Genomic DNA, 22,689 nt, shown 5'->3' with positions numbered 1-22,689 from the left:
TACCTTATCTTCTAACTCACTAATTCGGTCCTCTATTTCTTCTAGTCTACTGTTGAAACCTTCCATAGCGTTTTTGATTGTAGCTATATCACTCTTGATTTCTTCTTGAATTTTGCCTAGGTTGTTGATTTCCTTGTCCTGGTTTGTGAACTGTCTGACCATTACTCTGAATTCTTTTTCTGTCATATTTCATGCCTTCATTTCACTTATTTCCTTTCTTGGCAATGCCTCTTTTTCTAAGTGCTGAGTTGCAGGGCCCTGAGCCTTGTGCAGTGGGAGCGTTGTGCCATCTGAGTGTCATTGAAGAGCTCTGACACTGAGACATGTGGCTGCCGTAAGTTGGTGGAAGCCACGTGCACCGAGAATCCGAGCCACCAGCGCTCCATGTTGCCTCCTGCACGCTCTAAGATCAAGGTCCCCGCATGCGCCATGCTGAGAAAGAGTTCCTGCAGGCGTGCGCCGAAAATCAGAGCCCCCTAGCATGTGCCAGGAATCAGAGTCCCCATGTGTGTGCACTGAGAATCAAGTATCGAGTATCGGAGTCTCTGTTACTTGGTGTGACCTTGCACCGAGAATCAGGGTCCCTGTGCACGCATGCACCTTGAATTGGAGTCACTGGCACTCAGTGTACACGCACTGATAATCGGTGAGCCCTTGCACACACAATGAGAAACAGAGTCCTCGTGTGTGCATGCCGAGAGTCAAATCACTGATGTTCAGTGTGGCCTCTTGTGTGGAAAATCAGGGTCCCTGGTCTGTTTGGGGGGCCAGTTTGCACAGCCTCCCAGTGTAGGTGGGAGGCCCACTCGCATGCTATGGGAAACACTCCCAGAGTCAAAGTCAAGTTGCACAGCTCTCCTGTGTCAGCAGGAGGCCTGCCAGCATGGTGTGGGTCTAGCAGGCCCTATGCCACTGCAGCGGGCCGGCGTGGAGAGGGATGTGCTCTGTGACTCACAGGAATCTGCAGCCGGGATGTCTGGAGTCATGGTGTCCGTAGGTCTGCAGCTGTGGTAGCATGTCTTTATCCCGAGTGGCTGTGGGGTCCCGATTTGTGTCTAAGGCCAGACTGGGTGGTGGTGCAGCTAGGATCCTAGTCGCAAGTAGTTCTGCCCTTCAAGATGGTGCGGTTTCTGTGCCAGCGCTGGCCGGCCTGGATTGTTTGCCTTTTTTTTTTAACAAATGGCAATAGAGAGCTTGTAAACTTCTCTTCATGGTATCATCTGGTCCTTCTTGTCCTCTAGTTTATTCATGATTTTTGGAGTAGAGGGTGTGAGAGCCTTCAAACATACTTACATCCTCATGACGGATCAGCTCTGCTGCTTTTTACCACTTACTTTTGCATGTTGGTCAACTACTAATTAATCACCTCCGAGGGCTCTGGAGAAAGCCCGCCACATGCGCACGTGCACTCGCGCCATATATACTTTTTGAGAATTACCTCATGTTGTGTGTATTAGAAGTTTTATCCTTTTGGTTAGTGAATAGTATTTCTTTGTGTGGCTGTAACTCAGTTGCTGGTGGACATTTGGTCATTATGAATAAAGCTGCTATGGAAATAGCAGTTCTTTTACATTCTTTTACCCTCCCAGGAGAATAAACCCCTATTCTCTGTTAAGATGAGGGGACCAGGAAGGGGAGCCAGGCATCTCACTCCTTCCAGATAGACTGTCAGCCACCCTTCCAGATCATAGCCCTTATCAATTCCTAGAAACACGTGCTTAACAGCTACTAGGTCTTGGGGAAGGAGCTTTTCTGGTGTCAGGCCATCTGTCCACTTTTAATTGTTGTTGTTGAGTTGTATGATTTCTTTGTATATTTTGGATATTAACCCCATTTCAATGTATGATTCACAAATATCTTTTTTTATTTTGTAGGTTTCATTTTTGTTTTTGATGACTATGTCCTTTGCTGTGTAGAATGTTTTCAGTTTGATATAGTCCTATTTGTTTTTGTTTTTGTTTCTCTTGCCATTGGAGTAAAAAATATCACTGAGGCTAAGGTCAAGGATCTTAGCACACCTATGTTTTTGCTATGCAATTTATGGTTTCAGGCCTTACATTCAAGTCATTAATCAATTTTTGAATTAATTTTTATAAGGTAGTAATTTGGTTTCATACTTTTACAAGTGCTGTTCAGTTTTTCCAACACCATTTATTGACGAGAGTATTCTTTCTGAGTTGTATGTTCTTGACTCCTTTGTCATAAACTTGTTGACTATATGTGTGTGAGCTTAGTTTTGGCCTTTTAGTTTTGTTCCTTTGGTCTGTGTGTGAATTTATTCCAATACCATATTCTTTTGATTATTGTAGCTTTTATTATAGTACTAGAAGCCTGATGCAGGAAAATTCATGCATTAGAGGAGGGGGTCCGTCAGCCCAGCCTGCCCCCTCTCACAGTCTGGGAGCCCTCAGGGGCGGGAGGCAACCCGGTGATCAGGGGAAGGCGATGCCCCCATCACAACTCTGCTGCTGCCACTGCCGGCAATGCAAGCTTCGGCTGGCCGTGGTTGCCTGAGCCTTGGGCCAGCCCTGGGTGGCTGGGCAGCCAACATCTGAGGCTTGCCTGTGCCTCAGGCCAGTCCTGGGCAGCTACGTGGGCTGAAGTGACCTGGGACTCCAGAGGCAGGTGTGCAGAGCGGCCACTGCCCAGGTGGGGCGGAGGGGACTGGGTGCCACCATCTTGTGGCTGTGGGTGTCGCCATCTTTGAGGGTGTGGCAGTCAATTAGCATAATCCTTTACTGGCTGTAGGGGCAGTCATCTTGTGAGGGCATGATGGTCAATTAGCATATTCCCTCTTTATTAGATAGGATGAAGTCAAGTTTCTTTATTTTAAATTTTGTTTTCTTGCTTAAAGTATTACAGAGAGTAGTAGATATGTCTCCTTTTGTTTTTCCCTTGACCTTCACCTGGCCTCACCTACCCCCCAGTGTCTTGTGTCCATTGGTTATGCTTATATGCATTCATACAAGTCCTTCGGATGATCCCTTACCACCCCAGCACCCCCCCCCCCAAACCTCCCCAGCCTTCCGCGCTGTACTTTGACAGTCTGTTTGATGCTGCTCTGCCTCTGTATCTATTTTTGTTCATCAGTTTATAATGGTCTTTATTATCCATAAATGGAATTCCTTCTTTTTTACAGCAGCATCGTATTCCATTGTGTAGATTTACCACAATTTTCTAATCCATTCATCTGCTGATGGGCATTCATCTGCTGATGGGAACTTAGGCTGTTTCCAAATCTTAACTATGGTAAATTGTGCTGTTATGAACGTAGGGATGCATATATCCTTTCTGATTGGTGTTTCTGGTTTCTTGGGATATATTCCTAGAAGTGGGATCACAGGGTCAAATGGGAGTTCCACTATTAGTGTTTTTGAGGAAACTCCATACTGTTCTCCACAGTGGCTGCACCAGTCTGCATTCCCATCAGCAGTACACGAGGGTTCCTTTTTCTCCGCATCCTCGCCAGTACTTCTCATTTGTTAATTTGTTGATGATAGCCATTCTGACAGGTGTGAGATGGTACCTCATTGTTGTTTTGATTTGCATGTCTCAGATGATTAGTGAGTTTGAGCATGTTTTCATATGTCTTTTGGCTTTCTGAATGTCATCTTTTGAAAAGTGTCTATTTAAGCGCATTTTTTGATTGGATTGTTTATCTTCTTTTTGTTAAGTTGTATGAGTTCCCTTTAAATATTGGAGATTAAACCTGTATTGGTGATAACATTGGCAAATATGTTCTCCCATGCAGTAGGTTTTCTTGTTGTTTTGTTAATGGTTTCTTTTGCTGTGCAGAAGCTTTTTATTTTGATGTAGTCCCACTTGTTTATTTTCTCTTTAGTTTCCAATGCCCTAGGAGCTGTATAGGTGAAGAAATTGCTTCGGCATATGTCTGAATTTTGTTGCCTTTGGATTCCTCTAGTATTTTTATACTTTCCCATCGTACATTTAAGTCCTTTATCCATTTTGAGTTTATTTTTGTGTATGGTGTAGATTGGTGGTCTAGTTTCATTTTTTTTGCATGTATCCATCCAATTTTCCCAAGGCCATTTATTGAAGAGACTGTCTTGACTCCATTGTATGACCTTGCTTCCTTTGTCAAATATTAATTGAGCATATTGGTTCGGGTCGATTTCTGAGTTCTCTATTCTATTCCATTGATCTATATGTCTGTTCTTGTGCCAGTACCAGGCAGTTTTGAGAACAGTGGCTTTGTAATACAGCTTGATATCTGGTATTGAGATCCCACCTACTTTGTTCTTTCTCAGGATTGCTGCAGCTATTCGGGGTCTTTTTTTATTCCAGATGAATTTTTGGAGATTTCGTTCTAGATCTGTGAAATATGCTGTTTGTATTTTAATGGGAAGTGCATTGAATTTATAGATTGCTTTGGGTAGTATGGACATTTTAATGATGTTGATACTTCCAATCCAAGAACATGGTATGTTCTTCCATCTGTTTATGTCTTCCTCTATCTCTTTTTTCAACGTCCTGTAGTTTTCTGAGTAGAGGTCTCTTATCTCCTTAGTTAAGTTTATTCCTAGGTATCTTAATTTTTTTGGTGTGATGGTAAATGTGATTGCTTTTTAAGTCTCTCTTTCTGTAAGTTCACTATTGGTGTATAGAAATGTCATAGATTTATTGGCGTTAATTTTGTATCCTGCTACATTGCCAAATTCATTTATTAAGTCTAATAGTTTTTTGATTGTGTCTTTAGGATTTTTTAAGTACAATAGCATGTCATCTGCGAATAAGGACAGTTTTCCTTCTTCTTTTCCATTTTGGATGCCTTTTATTTCTTCTTCTTGTCTAATCACAATGGCTAATACTTCCAGTGCTATGCTGAACAGGAGTGGTGAGAGTGGGCATCCCTGTCTTGTTCCTGTTCTTAGGTGAAATGGTTTTAGTTTTTGCCCATTGTGTATGATTTTGGCTGTGGGTTTGTCATGTATGGCTTTTTTTATGTTGGGTTTGTCATATATGGGTTTGTCATATATGGCTTTTATTATGTTGAGGTATGATCCTTCTATTTCCACCTTGCTGAGAGCTTTTATCAAAAATGGGTGTTGGATTTTGTCAAATGTTTTTTCTGCATCAATTGATATGACTATTATGACTATGTGATTTTTATCTCCTAATTTGTTTATGTGATGTATCATGTTTATTGATTTGTGGATATTGTACCATCGTTGCATCCCTGGAATAAATCCTACTTGGTCCTGATGTATTATCTTTCTGATGTACTGCTGGATCCGATTTGCTAGGATTTTGTTGATTGTTTTGGCATCTATGTTCATGATGGATATTGGCCTGTAATTCTCTTTCATTGTGTTGTCTCTATCTGGTTTTGGTATTAGGGTGATGCTGGCTTCATAGAATGAGCTTGGAAGTGTTCCTTCCTCTTGAATTTTTTGGAATATTCTGAGGAGGATAGCTTTTAGTTCTTCCTTGAATGTTTGGTAAAATTGCCCTGTGAAGCCGTCCGGCCCCGGGGTTTTGTTTGCTGGAAACTTTTTGATTACTGCCTCAATTTCTTCCATAATTATTGGCCTATTGAGATTTTTAGCTTCTTCCTGATTACATTTTGGAAGGTTGTGTTTTTTTAGGAATATGTCCATTTCCTCCGGGTTGTCCAGTTTGTTGGAGTAGAGTTGTTCATAGTATTTTTTTTAACAATCCTTTGTATTTCTATGGGGTGTACTGTTATTTCTCCTCTTTCTGATTTTGTTTATTTGGGTCCTCTCTCTTTGTTTCTTGGTGAGCCTGGCTAGAGGTTCATCAATCTTGTTTATCCTTTCAAAGAACCAGCTCTTCATTTTGTTGATCGTTGGTATTGTTTTGTTGATCGTTTGTATTGTTTTGTTTGTCTCTATGTCGTTTATCTCTGCTCTGATCATTATTATTTCCTTCCTTCTGCTTTCACTGGGCTTTTCTTGTTGCTCTCTTTGTAACTCTTTGAGTTGTAGGGTTAGGTAATTTATTACCATTGTTTCTTATTTTTTTGCAGTAGGCTTGTAGAGCTATGAACTTCCCTCTCAAGACTGCTTTCGCTGTGTCCCATAGGTTTTGGATTGTTGTGTTTTCATTGTCGTTTGTTGCCATAATGTTTGTTTATTTATTTTAATATATTTTATTGAAAGGAGAGAGAGAGTCAGAAACATCGATGAGAGAGAAACATCGATCAGCTGCCTCCCGCACATCTCCCACTGGGGATATGCCCGCAACCCAGGCACATGCCCCGACTGGAATCGAACCCGGGACCCTTCAGTTCGCAGGCCGACGCTCTATCCACCGAGCCAACCCGGTTTCAGCTAATAATGTTTTTTATTTCTTCTTTGATCTCTCCGGTAATCCAGTCATTGTTTAATAGCATGCTATTTAGTCTCCATGTGTTTGATTTTTTTGGACTGTTTTCATTGTAGTTGATTTTCACTTTTATGCCATTGTGATCTGAGAAGATGCTTGATATGATTTCTATCTTCTTGAATTTGAAGAGACTTTGCTTGTGACCAAATACATGGTCTATCTTTGAAAATGACCCATATTCACTTGAGAAGAATGTATATTCTGTAGCTTCGGGGTGAAATGTTCTAAAGATGTCAATTAATTCCATCTGATCTATGAGTCATTTAGGATTGATGTTTCTTTGCTGATTTTTTTGTTTAGAGGATTTGTCCAATGGTTGATAGTGGGCTATTAAAGTCCCCTACTATGATTGTATTACTTTAAATCTCCCCCCTGATATCCTCGAGAAGTTTGTTTATGTATTTGGGTGCTCCTGTATTGGGTGTGTATATGTTTACCAGAGTTATTTCTTCTTGTTGGATTGCTCTACTTACTATTATGAAGTGGCCTTCCTTATCTCTTTTTATGTCCTTCACTTTGAGATCTTATTTGTCAAATATAAGTATTGCTACCCCAGCTTTTTTTTTTTTTTTTTTTCATTTCCATTCGCCTGAAAAACCTTTTTCCATCCCTTTACCATCAGTCTGTGTGGGTCTTTTTTCCTGAGGTGGGGTTCCTGTAGACAGCAGATATATGGGTCATGTTTTCTCATCCACCCAGTTACCCTATTTCTTTTGATTGGTGCATTTCATACATATACATTTAAAGTTATTATTGATAGGTACTTGTCACCATTTTTATTCTTATCCCTGTGTTCCTTCTTCGTTTCCTATTTGTTCTTTTTACAGTAGACCCTTCAGCATTTCTTGCATTGCTGGTTTGGTGGTAATGAACTCCCTCAGTCCTTTTTTGTCTGTGAAGCTCCTGATTTCACCCTCAATTTTGATTGATAGCCTTGCTGGGTACAGTATTCTTGGATTCAGACCCTTCCATTTCATGACTTTGTATATTTCATTCCATTCCCTTCTGTTCTGATGTGTTTCTGTTGAGAAATCAGTCGCTAGTCTGATGGGGAATCCTTTAAAGGTAACTTTCTGTCTCTCTCTCTGGCTGCTTTTAGTATTCTTACTTTGTCGTTGGTTTTTGCCAATTTAATTATATTGTGCTTTGGCGTAAGTCTTTATGGGTTCAATTTTTTTTGGGATTCAGTGAGCTTCTTGGATTTTTGTGAGTTTTTTCTTTCCTTTATTGGGGAAGTTTTCTGTCATTATTTCTTCAAACAGGTTTTCTATTCCTTGCTCAGTTTCCTCTCCTTCTGGCATCCCAGCTATGCAGATGTTGTTTCATTTTGTGTTGTCCCAAAGGTCTCTTAGGCTCTCCTCCTGTTTTTTAATTATTTTTTCTAGAAGCTGCTCTGTTTAGATATTTTTTCCAACCTTGTCTTCTAGCTCACTGATGCAGTCCTCTGCTGCTTCTAGTCTACTGTTGATGCTTTCTATTGAGTTCTTTATAGCAGTGATGTCATTTTTCATTTCTTCTTGGTTTTTCTTCATTTCCTCTTGTTTCTTACACATATGGTTGAATTTGTCTTTGATTCTTTTCATCCACCTTATGTCCATTTCTCTGAATTCTTTCTCTTACAGGTTGCTTGCCTCAGTTTCGTTTACTTCCTTTTCTGGTGATTCCTGCTTTTCTTTCATATGCGGGCTGTTTCTTTGTCTCCCCATGTTCTCCTCCGGGTGTCCGGTTATATTGTTCTCTCTCTCACACTATCTTGCAGTCTGCCTTCCCGTCGCAGCCATCTTCCTTCCTCCTCTCAAGCTTGTTTCTCTCCTCCCTCCCTCCCTCCCTTCCTTCATTCCTTCTCCTCTCTCTCTCTCTCTCTGTTTCTTTCTCAGGATTGCTTTGGCTGCTTGGGATCTTTTGTGGTTCTGTACAAATTTGAGGGTTTTTTGTTTTTGTTGTTGTTCTATTTCTGTGAAAAATCCCATTGGAATTTTATAGTGATTGCATTAAATCTGTAGATTGCTTTAGGTAATATGGACAATTTTGTAATGTTAATTCTTCCAGTACATGAACATGGAATATCTTTCCATTTCTTTGTGTCATCTTCATTTTTTAAATGTCTTATAGCTTTCATTGTACAGGCATTTCACAACTCTTAGGTGAAATTTATTCCTAAATATTTTACTCTTCTTGTGATTTTTAAATAGGATTGTTTCTTAATTTTTCTTTCTTGTAGTTTGTAAGTAGTATATAGAGCCACCACAATTTTTGTAAATTGATTTTGTACTCTGTACTTAACTGTATCTATTAATAATTTCTAAGAATTTTTTTGGTAGTCTTTAGGGTTTTCTGTATATAATCATGTCACCAGTTTTACTTCTTCCTTTCCTATTTGGATGCCATTTATTCATTTATATTAATCATTATTATTATTATTTTGCCTAATTGCTCCTTCTAGGACTTCCAGTAAAAGTGGTGGACTTTAGTTCATGGGTCAACACTCTGAGCAACCGGCTAGGGCTTTTCATTGTTGTTGTTAAAGATGGTTTGTTTGTTTTTCAAATCCTCACCCAGGGATATGTTTTTATTGATTTTGGGAAGAGAGGAAGGAGGGGAGATAGAGAGACAGACAGAGAGAGAGAAAGAGAGAGAGAGAGAACATCAGTGTGTGAGAGAGAAACATCAGTTGGTTGCCTCCTTTACATTCCTGGACCGGGGATCAAATCTGCAACCTAGGTAAGGGTCCTGACCAGGAATTGAACTCTCAACCTTTTAGTATACGGGATGACTCTCCAACTGATTAAGCCATCAGGCCAGGGCGAGAAGGTAATGATTTTTATCCTTTATTTTGTTAATGTGTATCACAATGATTTGCAGAAATTGAACCATTTTTGCATCTCTGGAATAAGTCTCACATGACCATGCATATTATTCTTTTAATGTATTGTTTTATTCAGTTTGCTAATATTTTGTTGTGGATTTTTGTATTTATTTTTTATCCGAATAATATTATTTGTTAGGGTTTTTATCTGTTTTTGATATCAATATAATATTGGCCTTGTAACATGAGTTTGGAAGCATTCCCTCCTCTTTAATTTTTTGGAAGTGTTTGAGGAAGATGGGTATTTAATGTTTTTTGAATGTTTGGTAGAATTCACCAGTGAGCCCATATCTGGTCCTGGACTCTTGGTTTTTGATTACTGTTTCAATCACCATACTGGTGATTGGTTTATTTAGATTCTCTGTTTCTTCATGATTCAATTTTGGAAGGTTGTGTGATTCATTTTTTTCTAGATTATCCAATTTGTTGTCATATAGCTGTTCATTTATTTAATTTTAAAATATGCTTTTATTGATTTTTTTAGAGAGAGAGGAAGAGAAAGGGATAGATAAATAGAAACATAGCTGAGAGAGATACATCATCAATCGGCTGCCTCCTACATGGCCCCTACTAGAGAATGAGCCCACAACCTGGGCATGTGCCGTGACTAGGAATCAAACCAGTGGCCTCTTAGTTCATGGTTCGACACTCAACCACTGAGCTGGCACAAATTGTTGCTTTTTGATATTGAGTTTGTTACCAGGTTGAAGTAGCTGTAGTTATTTAGAATGCTTTTTGTTTTTCCTTAACCTTTATACTGTAATTGTCTAACAACCTTTTCTGATATTGAACCACAAACTTCTGATTCTGTTTTCTTATCACCTTACTCAGAGTTTTGGGTACTTGTGCTTTTTATTTTAGGTAGAAGAGCTCCTTCCTTTAAGCATTTCTTGCAAGGCAAATCTAGTTGTTATGAACTCCCTCAGCTTTCGTTTATCTGGGAAAGACTTCACTTCTTTTTCATATCTAAAGGATAACTTTGCTTGATAGAGTATTCTTGACTAACATTTTGTATCTTTTAGTATTTTAAATGTCATTTCACTCTCCTGGCCTATAGGGTTTGTTAACGTAAAAATAACCATTGAAACCTGTAAAGAATTTTTGTGAGTTTATTTGAGCCAAATTGTCAACATATGCCAGGAAGCAGAACCTCAACGAATTGAGATAGTGCTCCGGAGAATGGCAGGGTTACATCCGTATTTATACATGAAATTCATTGGTGACAGATTTAAGGAGGTGGGATTAATCGAAGCGGGGAAACCTCTGTGATAGGATAAAAAGTAAAATGATGGACACATACTTAGTTGGGTGCAGGATCAATTCACATGATAATGAAGGAATTTGTAGTATCTGTCCTGGCGCCCAGAACATTTGGTTATGCCCCAGGGGCTCCAGAAAAAGGGAAGTTACAAGTTACCCAGACATTTCAAGGGTATGTTATCTTAGAGGCAAAAAGGCAAATGGGCTCAGTAAGGATCAAAGTTGATCTTCTCAGTGAAGATACTGGCCTAGGACATAACTGCCCACCATAACTGCTTTTAGTTAAGGTTTAGTTTCAGACCATTCTTTGTGGTTACTTTAGGTCTCCGAGTCTGCAAAACTGCCATGCAGGCCTCTCCTGAGCTTGTCAGGTCAGCATGTGGCCCCTTTCGTCCACAGGTTTCATCAGCTGATAGCCTGATGGTGGTACATTTGTAGGTTACCATCTTTTATTCTCTGGCTGCCTTTAAAATTTTTTTTTTAATATATTTTATTGATTTTTTACAGAGAGGAAGGGAGAGAGATAGTTAGAAACATCGATGAGAGAGAAACATCGATCAACTGCCTCCTGCACGTCTCCTACTGGGGATGTGCCCGCAACCCAGGTACATGCCCTTGACCGGAATCGAACCTGGGACCTTTCAGTCCGCAGGCCGACGCTCTATCCACTGAGCCATACCGGTTTCGGCATAAAATTTTTTATCATTGACTTTTGACAGTTTTGATGTGTCTTGGAGAAGGTTTTGTTTTGTTTTGTTTGCATTGAGATATTTAGGTGTTCTGTTAGTTTCATGGACTTTGTATATTGAATTCCTACCTCAGTTGTGGAAAGTTCTCATCTATTATTTCTCTAAATAAGCTCTCTGCTTCGTTCTCCCTCGCTTATCCTTCTGGAATACCCATTTTCATTTTGTTGCCCTTTCTAATGGAGTTGGATAGTTCTCATAGAGTTCTTCATTTTTGAAAAAAATCATAGTTCTTGCTAATCATCTGCCTGAATTATTTATAGATTTCTATCTGCCAGCCTACAATTCTCTCTTCTATATGATCTACTCTGGAGCTCCCACAATTCTCTATTCCATATGATCTGCTATATTTCCAAAGCATTCATCATCTCATTTATTGAGTTCTTCAGCTGCAGAATTTCTGTTTAGGTCTTTGTTAATTTACTTATTCTGCTTATTAATTTTATTATTGAACCCATTGATCTGAATTTCTGAGTTTTCATGTAGTTTCTTCACGTTGCCTATTTTGAATTCTCTCTCAGTTAGATCACAATCTTCTATGACTTTAAGTGTGGTTTTGGGAGGATTATTATTTTCTTTATCTGCTACCGTGTAACCATGATTTTTTTTTTATGGTGTTTGATGAGTTATTCCTCTAGGTGCATTTGAAGTAGCCAATACCTTTCTTATTTTGGTACAGCTTTGTTGTTTACTTTGATCCTAAGAGTCCATCAGGTTGGTAATTAGAGGTGTTTTTAGTTTTCCAGTACATGGTGCCATAGCACATATTTTTGGTTTCTCCTACCTGACATGCCTCTGGCTATATTTGAGAACTAGTGCTTTACTCTCTCCACCAAAGGTGTCGTTGGTGCCTTGTCATTGCTGTTTGTTACTCTGGGATAACTAGTGTCTTGCTGCTGCTAGTGTCGCTGGGGTCACATATCAGAGTCACCAGGATAGCAGTTGCCTCCACCACATCTTATGTCATCTGGTTGTGGGTACTGCTGTGGCAGTGCGATGGAGGTTGGAGGATGGAGAGAGCTGTGTGGTAAATGTTTCCCTCCACGTCCCTCGTGGTTCAGGGTTCAGGATCTGGAAGAGGAGCCGCACACAAATGAGATAGTAGAGACAAAAGATAATTTGGGAATATTGGGGGACCAGGCAGGAAGTCCAACTCAAGGAGAAGGACCCCCGGCCGAGCCAACCTTTTGTTGGTTTGGGATACACCCATAGCCCTTAGGCAGGCAATTTCCAGTAACAGGCAGACTAGCCCATCAGCAAGGATTTACATAATAATAAATGGGGAAGTTGCTTCAGCTACCATTGTCTGGATTAACAATGGGTGCACAGTCCTGACCTTTGCAAGGGCTTCAAGGATCACCAGCCTTCAGGTTCCTTGTCTACACTTCTCTGCCAGTGAAGACAATAGGCGGTTTCCCACAGAGCTGGGGTTGCCTGTGGCACTGTGGCTGGGAGGCTGAAGTCATGTATGTTGACTCTGGGGTAGCCAGAGTCGTAGTGGTGGGAACAGGGTTGGAGGTGGCACCTCTGCTGTTCCCCCATTCCTACTCCTTTATGTGTTTCAGTCCACATTTTCAGCTGTACAGATGCGTGGATCTTTCCAATGTCCTGGTGTGTTGGGTGAGGAGACTTTGTTGAGTCATGGATGCTTTACTTGTTACTGATAGAAGGGGAGAGATAAGGGAGCATCTCATGCTACCATGATGCTAATGTCACTACCATGCATAATTCTTTTTTAAAAATAATATTGATGGACACTTAGGTTGCTTCCATAGCTTGGCCATTGTAAATGATGCATCGAACATACGGATATATAAGCCTTTTTGAATTAATTTTTTGGGTTTCTTCGGATAAATATCCAGAAGTAGAATTGCTGGGTCCTTCGTTGTCTCTTGGTATAGCCTTTGTCTGTTTTGTCTGGTATAAGTATTGCTACCCCAGCTTTTTTGTTTGTTTGTTTCTATTTTCATGAAATATCTTTTGCATACCTTTACTTTTAGCCTGTGTCTTTTGATCTGAAACAAGTCTCTTGTAGATACCATATGTTAAGGGTCTTATGTTGTTATTCATTCAGCTGCCATATGTCTTCTGATTGGAGACTTTAATCCATTTGCATTTAAAATAATTGTTGATAAATATGTATTTATTGGCATTTTAGTCATATTTTCTATCTTTTAAAAAATTTTATTTTCTTAAAGAAGACTTTTAACATTTTTTGTAATGCTGATTAAGTGGTGATGAATTCTTTAGCTTTTTCTTTTCTGGGAAGCTCTTTATCTACCCTTTGATTCTAAATGGAGCTTTGCTGGGTAGAGTAATTTTGTTTGTGGGTCCTTGCTTTTTCATCACTTTGAATATTTTGTGTCAAGCCTTTCTGGCCTGCAAAGTTTCTATTGAGAAATCAGCTGACAGTCTTATAGAAGCTCCCTTGTAGATAACTAACTGCTTTTCTCTTGCTACTTTTAATATTCTCTCTTTGTCTTTAAACTTTGGCATTTTAATTATGATGTGTCTTGGTGTTTGCCTCCTTGGGTTCATCTTGTTTGGTACTTTGTGCTTCCTGGACTTTTGTGTCTATTTCCTTCACCAGGTTAGAGAAGTTTTGTGTCATTATTTTTTGTTTGTTTGTTTTTTTGTTAATCCTCACCCAAGTATATTTTTCCCCATTTATTTTTAGAGAGAGTGGAAGGGAGGGGGAGAGGCAACAATCACCTGGTATTTGTCTTTCTCTGTCTGACTTATTTCACTCAGAGGGAAACATCACTGTAAGAGAGACACATTGATTGCTTGCTTCCCACACACGCCCCAACTGGGGCCAGGGATCGAGCCTGCAAACCAAGGTACGTGTCCTTGACCAGAATTGAACCTGGGATCCTTCAGTCCATGGGCCAATGCTCTAACCACTGAGCAACCAGTTAGGGCATGTCGTTATTTTTTTTCAAACAGGTTTTCAATTTCTTGCTCTCTTCTTCTTCTGGTGCCCTCATGATATGAATGTTGGTAAGCTTGAAATTGTTCCAGAAGCTCCTTACACTATCTTCATTTTTTTCGTTTTGTTGTCCTGAGGAGTGTTTTCTTCTTTCTTACCTTTCAAGTCATTGATTTGATTCTCTACTGTGATTCCCTCTAATGTAGTCTTCATTTAAGTTAGTATATTCTTCATTTCTAACTGGATCTTTTTTATGTTTTCTATCTCCATTTTTATGTTTCCTATCTCTTTATTGAAGTTCTCACTGAGTTTTTCTACATTTTCCTTATGTTCAGTGAGTATCCTTATAACCAGTGTTTTGAGCTTTGCTTTTGGTAGATTGCTCGGTTTAATTTTGTTTAGCTCTTTTTCTGAAGTTTTGTTCTGTTCTTTCATTTGGGACATGTTTCATTTGTGTTGTTATTTTGGCCGCTTCCCTGTGTTTGTTTCTGTGTATTAGGTTGAGCCTGATTGTCAGTGGTTCTCAACTTTCTGACCCTTTAAATACAGTTCCTCATGTTGTGACCCAACCATAAAATTATTTTCGTTGCTACTTCATAACTGTAATTTGCTACTGTTATGAATCATAATGTAAATATCTGATATGCAGGATGGTCTTAGGCGACCCCTGTGAAAGGGTTGTTCAACTGCCAAAGGGGTCACGACCCACAGGATGAGAACCGCTGCTGTATGTCTTCTAGTCTTGGTAGAGTGGTCTTATGTAGATGGCGTCTTTAGGGCCCAGTGGCTCAGTCTCCACAGTAATCCGAGCTGGGCACTCCAGACTGTGCTCCTTATGTGGGTTGTGTGCACCTTCTTGATCAGCTGTGAGGACTGGCTGGGACCACTAGAGGATCTGCTGTGCAAGGGCCGACCCCATGGAGCAGAACTCACTTCAGTGGGGCTTAGGTACCTTCTGAGTCCACCCCTCAAGTATGTCTCTCATGGAGGTGGTTTGGTGGTGCTTTGATGTGGTCTGAAGCTCTCCACCTGGTGTGCTGGCTCTTGGGCCTCCTAATAGTTGCAGTCCAAGGTCAATTGCTGCTTGTGCTCTCCCCAGGGCCACCTGGCATGAGCTACAAAGCATTCTTTAGATGGTTGCTATTTGTGCTGGCCTTGGAGGTGCCCAAGATAGGCCAAGCTGCAAACCAAGTTAGGCTGCTACTTGTGTCAGGTCTGGGGCCACTTAGAAGAGGTATGGGGTACACAGAGGCCAGATGGTGCTTGTTTGAGAGATTTTAGGAAAATCTGCTGCATGAGCTAAGACAGGCAGTTGTAAGGAAAAGCCACTGGGAAGGGTTTGGGTGGGCCAGCAAGTTGGATGGGGCAGGGTTGCAGGGAATCACCAGGTTGTTGGAGATTCAGATATCACGGCCTTCTGCGGGCTGTGTGGGAGGGCTCAGCAAAGAAACAATGGCTTCTGCCAGCACTTCTTTCTGTGGGGAAAGCTGCCCCTCCAACCCTTGCCTTAATGCCAGGCAATTGAGTTCCTCCCCATTTGTCCCTGGCACTTTTTTAGCTTCTGCTCCAGCGCTGGAGCTCATACTGCATGAGTTCAAGTAAGTCCCTGCACAGGCTCTTTAAGAGGAACATCTGGGACTTCAGGAGCCCTTTGTCTCACTCAGCTACAACCCTTGCAGGTTTTCACAGTCAAAAATTATGGGGACTTCTCCCACCACTAGGACTCCTTGCTCCACAGTTGAGATATTTTTCCTGATTTTTACTAGGTGTACCAGTTAATAATGCGGATTTTTTTCGATAGATGGAGTTACACATATGGTGATATATATGGGATTTGATATGTATGCTATTTTGTTGTATTGACAGCAAGCTTCAAAACTTCATGTCAAATTTGCTGAAGGTGTTAGCATCATAGATATTTTTATGCTTAAAAATGTCTAATTTCATGCCAAAAAAAGAACATTTGTGGGAAGTTTTAATTCTTTATTTTGAAGAAAAAGTTATTGTATACTTCAGGAAGCTTATGGTGAACATGCTCCATCTCAAGATACTACTTGAGAAGGCTGGTTTAAATGCCTTATAAGTGATGATTTCTATGTGAAAGACAAAGAACGTCCAGGTCAACCGAAAAAGTTTGGAGACCAACAATTACAAACATTATTGGATGAAGATGCATGGCAAACTCAAAAACAACTTGCAGAAAGATTAAACGTTGCTCAGCAAACAAATTCCTATCATTTACAAGCAATGGGAAAGATTTTAAAGGAAGGAAAATGGGTGCCACATCAACTGAACAAAAGACAAATGGAAAACCAAAAAGTCATCAGTAAAATGTTGCTTCAACGGCACGAAAGAAAGTCTTTTTTGCATCGAATTGTGACTGGTGATGAAAAGTGGATTTATTTTGAGAATCCCAAATGCACAAAATTATGGGTTGATCCAGGTCAACCATCAACATCGACTGCAAGGCCAAATCGCTTCAGAAAGAAGACAATGTTCTGCGTTTGGTGGGATCAGGAAGGTGTGGTGTATTATGAGCTTGTAAAACCAGGTGAAACCATTAATACTGATTGCTACCGACAACAAATAATCAATTTGAACCATGCTTTGATCGTGAAACTATCAGAATGGGCCAGAAGACAGGGCAAAATAATTTTGCTTCCTGATAACGCACCATCACACACTTCAAAACCAGTTAAAGACACATTAAAAGATCTTGCCTGGGAAGTATTAACCCACCTGCCCTGTTCACCAGACCTTGCTCCTTCAGATTACCATTTGTTCTGATCGATGGCACACACACTTTCTGAGCAGCACTTCAAAACGTACAAAGAAGTGGAAAATTGGGTCTCTGAATGGTTTGCTTCAAAACAAGAAAAGTTCTATTGGGACGGTATCCACAAATTACCTGAAAGATGGGGGAAATGTGTAGCTAGTGAATGGACATTACTTTGAATAAAGCACTTTTGATGTTTCTCTTGAAATTATTGTGTTTTCTTTGATTACAAAATCCACCATTATTAACCGGTACACCTAGTAACTGCTCCATGTGGGTGTGGGACCAGCCTGTTCAGCATCTTCATCCCTCATATCAGTCTGATGTAGCTTCTTCTTTATGTCCTTAGTTATAGGACACCTGTCTGTTTAGCTAGATATCAGGTGTTCTGAGTGATAGTTCTGTAGTTTAGTTGTAATTCTTGTTATTGTGGGAGGTTTCAGTATTGAGTTTACCTACATTGCCACCTCGACTGGCAGCCCATGCTTATTTCTTCAAAACAAATTTTTATAAGTGAAATTATGGACCTAATGCCATAGTATGCTCCAAGAAGGCTGTACCAATTTATATTCCATCAGGATAGGTGTTTTTTCCCTTTTCCTATGAGTGTACTTAAAAAAAATTATTATTTTATTTCAGAGAGGAAGGGACAGGGAGAGAGAGATAGAAACATCAATGATGATAGAGAATCATTGATCGGTCTCCTCCTGCACACCCCACTCCAGGGATTGAGCCCACAACCCGGGCATATGCCCTGACCAGGAATCAAACCGTGACCTCCTGGTTCATAGGTAGATGCTCAACCACTGAGCCATGCCAGCCAGGGTGAATGTACTTTCAGAATTACTTTTTCCTTCTGTTTTTATTCTTTCTTCCAAAGTGACTCCCACCCTACACACACATTCTTATACATTAAGTAACGAAGTCAGATCTTAGTGGAGCTCATATGGGGCCACAATGGTGTCATATGTTGTTTGGTCAGGGCTGGAAAACTGAGTCGCTTATCACTGTATACTTGGTTCCTTCCTTTTGTCTGGCAAATGTGGATTTGTGAAAAGTTCATTGGGCTTCTTTGTTTTAGGTTACACTCCTGGCACACCTTATAAAGTGTCCTGTTCCCCCACCAGTGGGGCGGTGCCACCATATTCCTCCTCCCCCAACCCATACCAGACTGCTGTATACCCTGTGCGAAGTGCCTACCCCCAGCAAAGCCCATATGCACAGGTAGGCCTTGGGTGCACTGTAAGGCTCTTGATACTGTTCTTGGGCACTGTATATGTAGATCCCATCTGGGGTCTTACCCACTGGGTGTAGAGTCCTGTTAAAGTTGTCGCTCTTCCTCCCCACAGCAAGGCACATTCTACACACAGCACCTGTATGCAGCACCCCCTCACGTCATCCACCACACCACAGTGGTGCAGCCCAACGGCATGCCGGCGACAGTGTACCCTGCTCCCATCCCTCCTCCAAGAGGCAACGGGGTCACCATGGGTATGGTGGCTGGGACCACTATGGCCATGTCGGCAGGTGAGTCGACTCTGGGTTTCCTGTTCTATGGTGGCAGGAGAGCTGGGAAGGGAGAGCTCACTAATACTCTGACCCCTGGCCTTGATATTTTATTTCTAGAATTGTGTGGAAGGACATATTCTTTTGAGATGGAATACCATATTATATTTTTCTTTTTTCCTCCTCCTTTCAGTTGAGACAAGACAGAAGTGGGGGTTAGAGTAATAAATCATGAACCAAGTACCCTCCTGGTAGAGTATGACTGGATGGCACTCTCTGAATTTCAGACGGCTACTTTGTTGCTGAGTTGAGCCGTTTGACAGTAGGAACTAGGAGTGACCAGATGCTCCTCTGTGAGCATCTCCTCTGTGACCAGATCTCCTCTGTAAAGCAGAAGGGCAACTTTATATTCTGGGGGATTGGACCTTTTAGTATGGGTTCCTTTGCAGGCCAAATTGTCTGTCTAGGAAAGCTAGTCTTGTGTTAATTGACATCACAGCTACTTGTAGAAATCCTTTGGCATTCATTGACTTTATTTCCCAAGGAAAATAAACCACTGAGAGATGCGAACCCTGGCTAGGATGGACACATCTACCTGGAGTCCTGGCACCTCTGTGGCAGGGGCCAGGTACACACGATGCACTTGGTTGCCCAGGACTGGGATTAAAAAAAATGTATATTGTTCGCTCTATGTTTTCTAAACTTTACTTCAATTAAGAAAATCATGCCAGAGAGAAAGGTGTTTCTTCTTAGTCTCTATTTTATTTGGTTTTCCCATACTTATCTTTGAAGGCAAAAGAGATTATACTTTCTGTCATGTACATGTTTGTGACAGGTAGATGGAAGGGAAGACAGGTCTGGGATGAGTGTGGGCAGGGAGACAGGAGAGTGAAGAGAGTGAAGGCTGTTATTTTTGAGGTAGTGCTTGTCTGCAAATGGACTCAGATAATCGCTGCCTTTTCTTCAGGTTAGGGAAAAACACATTTAGCTTAATGTACTCTGAAGTTTATATGGTTTGGAATCTCCCTCAATCCCTCTCTTCCATTTATTTGTTTCATATTAATAATTTTTTTTAATATATTTTATTGATTTTTTACAGAGAGGAAGGGAGAGAGATAGTTAGAAACATCGATGAGAGAGAAACATCGATCAGCTGCCTCCTGCACATTTCCCACTGGGAAAGTGCCTGCAACCCAGGTACATGCCCTCGACTGGAATCGAACCTGGGACCCCTCAGTCCTCAGGCCGACGCTCTATCCACTGAGCCAAACCGGTTTCGGCTGTTTCATATTAATAATTTTTAAGGGTACAGTTCAGTAGTGTTAAGTATATTTACACTGTTGTGAAACACCTGCAGCCGAAACCGGTTTGGCTCAGTGGATAGAGCGTCGGCCTGCGGACTGAGGGGTCCCGGGTTCGATTCCGGTCAAGGGCATGTACCTGGGTTGCGGGCATATCCCCAGTAGGAGATGTGCAGGAGGCAGCTGATTGATGTTTCTCTCTCATCGATGTTTCTTACTCTCTATCTCTCTCCCTTCCTCTCTGTAAAAAATCAATAAAATATATTGGGGAAAAAAAAAAAAAGAAACACCTCCAGAACTTTTTTTATCTTGCAAAACTGAAGCGCTGTTCCCATTAAACAACTTTTCTTCCCCCCTGCCCGCCAACCCTGACACCAGCATTCTTTCTGTCTCTATCAATGACTACTCTAGGGACTTCAAATAAGTGGAATCATACAGTATTTGTCTTTTTGTGACTGGTTTTTTTCACCTAGCATAATGTTCTCAAGGTTCATATGAGTTGTAACATGTGACAGATTTCTTCCTTTTAAAGGCTGAATAATATTTTTATTTTGTCTTTTATCATCTGATCCACAAAAATAATTGAGTGTGTTTATATGAAAGGAAAACATAAAGGTTTCCACAAATGTATTACCATTATGAGCTTTCTGTGTTTATACATCTTTGAGTAGTTCTTATATAATCAGAGTTCTGACAGCAGTCAAGGTCCAAGGCCCTTTCCCTCTTCCTTACCTTCCTCCTTGTCAGAGGCAGCATAAAGTTGTGTAGTGATGATGTAAGGACAGCTTTGACTGTGGGCAGTGCTACCTGCCACACACTCCTCTTTCTTGCAGGTACCCTGCTTACTGCCCACTCCCCAACTCCTGTCGCCCCCCACCCAGTCACTGTGCCCACCTATCGGGGTCCAGGAACGCCCACCTACAGCTACGTGCCCCCTCAGTGGTGATCACCTGCAAATGTAAGTGACTGGTGAAGCCTAGGTTGGCTCTTGACTAAAGTGCATTTTTTTTTTTACCAGTGGAGAATGGCAAGTCTACCATAATTTAAGCACTAATGAGAAAAATGCTACCTGACTGTTCATCCAAGTGTTTAAATTTTTGCTCATATTGGGTCTCTACAAAGTAGAAAAAAGAAGGAAACCATTGAGTACTTGCTATACTATGTTTCTTGTACCTGCCTCCTGCAAAATAAGTAGTATTCCAGTTGTAATTGGAAGCCTCTGTGAGGTCCACGGGTATCAGGAACATTTTCTTTCTGCTGCCCTTTTTGGATTTCATCCTCCTCTAATTGAAATGCCTCCTTTTCATAGCAGCAGTGCCAGAGGAGCTCTGTGATTGTGTGTCTTTCTCCCTCCTGCCCAGGTTTGAGGATGGAGCTGTGCAGTCACATCCTGGATATTCCACAGCTGGTGCTGCAGGCCTTGTGCCTCCAACCAGGACTTTCTCTTCTTAATGCTCTCGACACTTAGCTAAATACTACTATGGTCCAGCCTTGCAGATCTCAGCACCATTAGTCTCCAACTAACTATGAGTTGGTCTTAAAGCAAGTCATGTTTTGGGGCTGCCTGGCAATTTTTTTTGCTAACTGTAATGATGAAAAGGGAGTATTAATGTATTCTGAAATCATATCTAGTTGAATGCATGTTTAAAAAAACAAACACAAAAACAAAACTTGCTCAAACTACCTGCAGTGATTGATGCAAAACCATCATATGCAAAATCCAAAGGAATGGAAAATATTTTATAACTTGTATCACTAATGCAGTGTTGTAATGTATGCAGAGTCTTAAAGATGTAAGTGTTAAAGTGAATTTTTCATAGAGCATCTGAAATCTCTTAAGTGATTCTTCATCCTTTGGGGTTGATGTAGGTTGCCAGTTGGAAACATGAAATTTTAGTTTTTAGCCATCAGTTTATTTCATACTGATTGCACTGGGAGAGAGTTGTAGGGTCTGGGAGAGTATAGGGTGGGCCACAGCTACTTGGGGTAGCCAGGTTAATGGGCATCACTATCTTTTAATTTAGGCTTGCGGGGTCAGTTTGATGTAGACATTCTTAAAAGATTATCATGAGAGACTAGAGTTGTATGGCCAGTACATTTAGGGGCAATTTGCAGTTTGTCCATCAGCAAACCAGTTTTCTCTGGATTGCTATGTCAATTACCATTACAAAGCTCTTTACAGATAGAGATGCTGTTTTCTATATCTTTATTGGAAAAGCCCTATGTAGAATTAAGTTATTTTCCTAGGATGGAAGATAAGTGAAATAAACAGAAAAACTTGGAGGAGTTATTGTTCTCTTCTTGATTTAGTTTAGAAAATCATTTCCCCTTTTTTTTCTTTGCTGAGAAATATTTGTGTTAGCTGAAAATATATGTAGGCATTGCTGTTCTTTCCCCCACAAAGAAGGGTAAGATTTCAGCTGTGTGTTCTGAAGAAAGTTGTATATTTAAGAACTATTAAAAAGGGAACAAAACTTTATTTGAAATTGGGTGAGGCTGCCATTATGTTTAGGCCTATCCACTTGATGGAGACTTAATCCTCTGAGACCATCTGGAGACAGGTGTGGGGAGGTCTGATGTCCATTGTCTGTGAGCCTCTTTTGCCATCTCTTCTGGCAACTGAGAGCACTCAACACAAAGCAGGTATAGACAACAAAGGGTCAGGCAGCATCAAAATGCATTTACCTGGCAAGGATTATTATGGAATGGATTTTGTGGTTAAAATATGAATATTGTATATAAGAAATTGAGGAATTTTTTTTTTTTTTTGAAAAACAACAACAACATGGGTTCAACTTATATTGATGGGAGTTAGTCTGTTCTCGGATAGAGTCAGAGGGAGTGTGAGGAGAGGTTTTGTCTCCTCTTAGCAGTTTGTCAGGCAGGTGGAGGAATATGCCCCTGTTCTACCCCATCATTGTTTCAAGTGCTGTGTGCTT

General features: G+C 40.7%; 1 protein-coding gene across 1 annotated transcript in view; it reads left to right on the top strand.

Moving 5' to 3' along the window:
• The window catches only part of ALG5 (ALG5 dolichyl-phosphate beta-glucosyltransferase), a 331,650-nt gene extending 309,615 nt beyond the window's left edge, over nt 1-22,035 (top strand). Inside the window, exons 11-14 of the mRNA XM_081083482.1 lie at nt 18,025-18,167; nt 18,293-18,470; nt 20,584-20,708; nt 21,112-22,035. Coding sequence (XP_080939608.1) covers nt 18,025-18,167; nt 18,293-18,470; nt 20,584-20,696 — 434 coding nt within the window. The 3' untranslated portion in view covers nt 20,697-20,708; nt 21,112-22,035. The remainder of the gene's footprint in view (nt 1-18,024; nt 18,168-18,292; nt 18,471-20,583; nt 20,709-21,111) is intronic.
• The last annotated feature ends 654 nt before the right edge of the window (nt 22,036-22,689 follow it).

Source organism: Myotis nattereri, assembly GCF_964212035.1.
Source record: "Myotis nattereri genome assembly, chromosome: 2".
NCBI classification, from domain to species: domain Eukaryota; kingdom Metazoa; phylum Chordata; class Mammalia; order Chiroptera; family Vespertilionidae; genus Myotis; species Myotis nattereri.
This window is presented reverse-complemented; position numbering and strand designations above follow the sequence as displayed.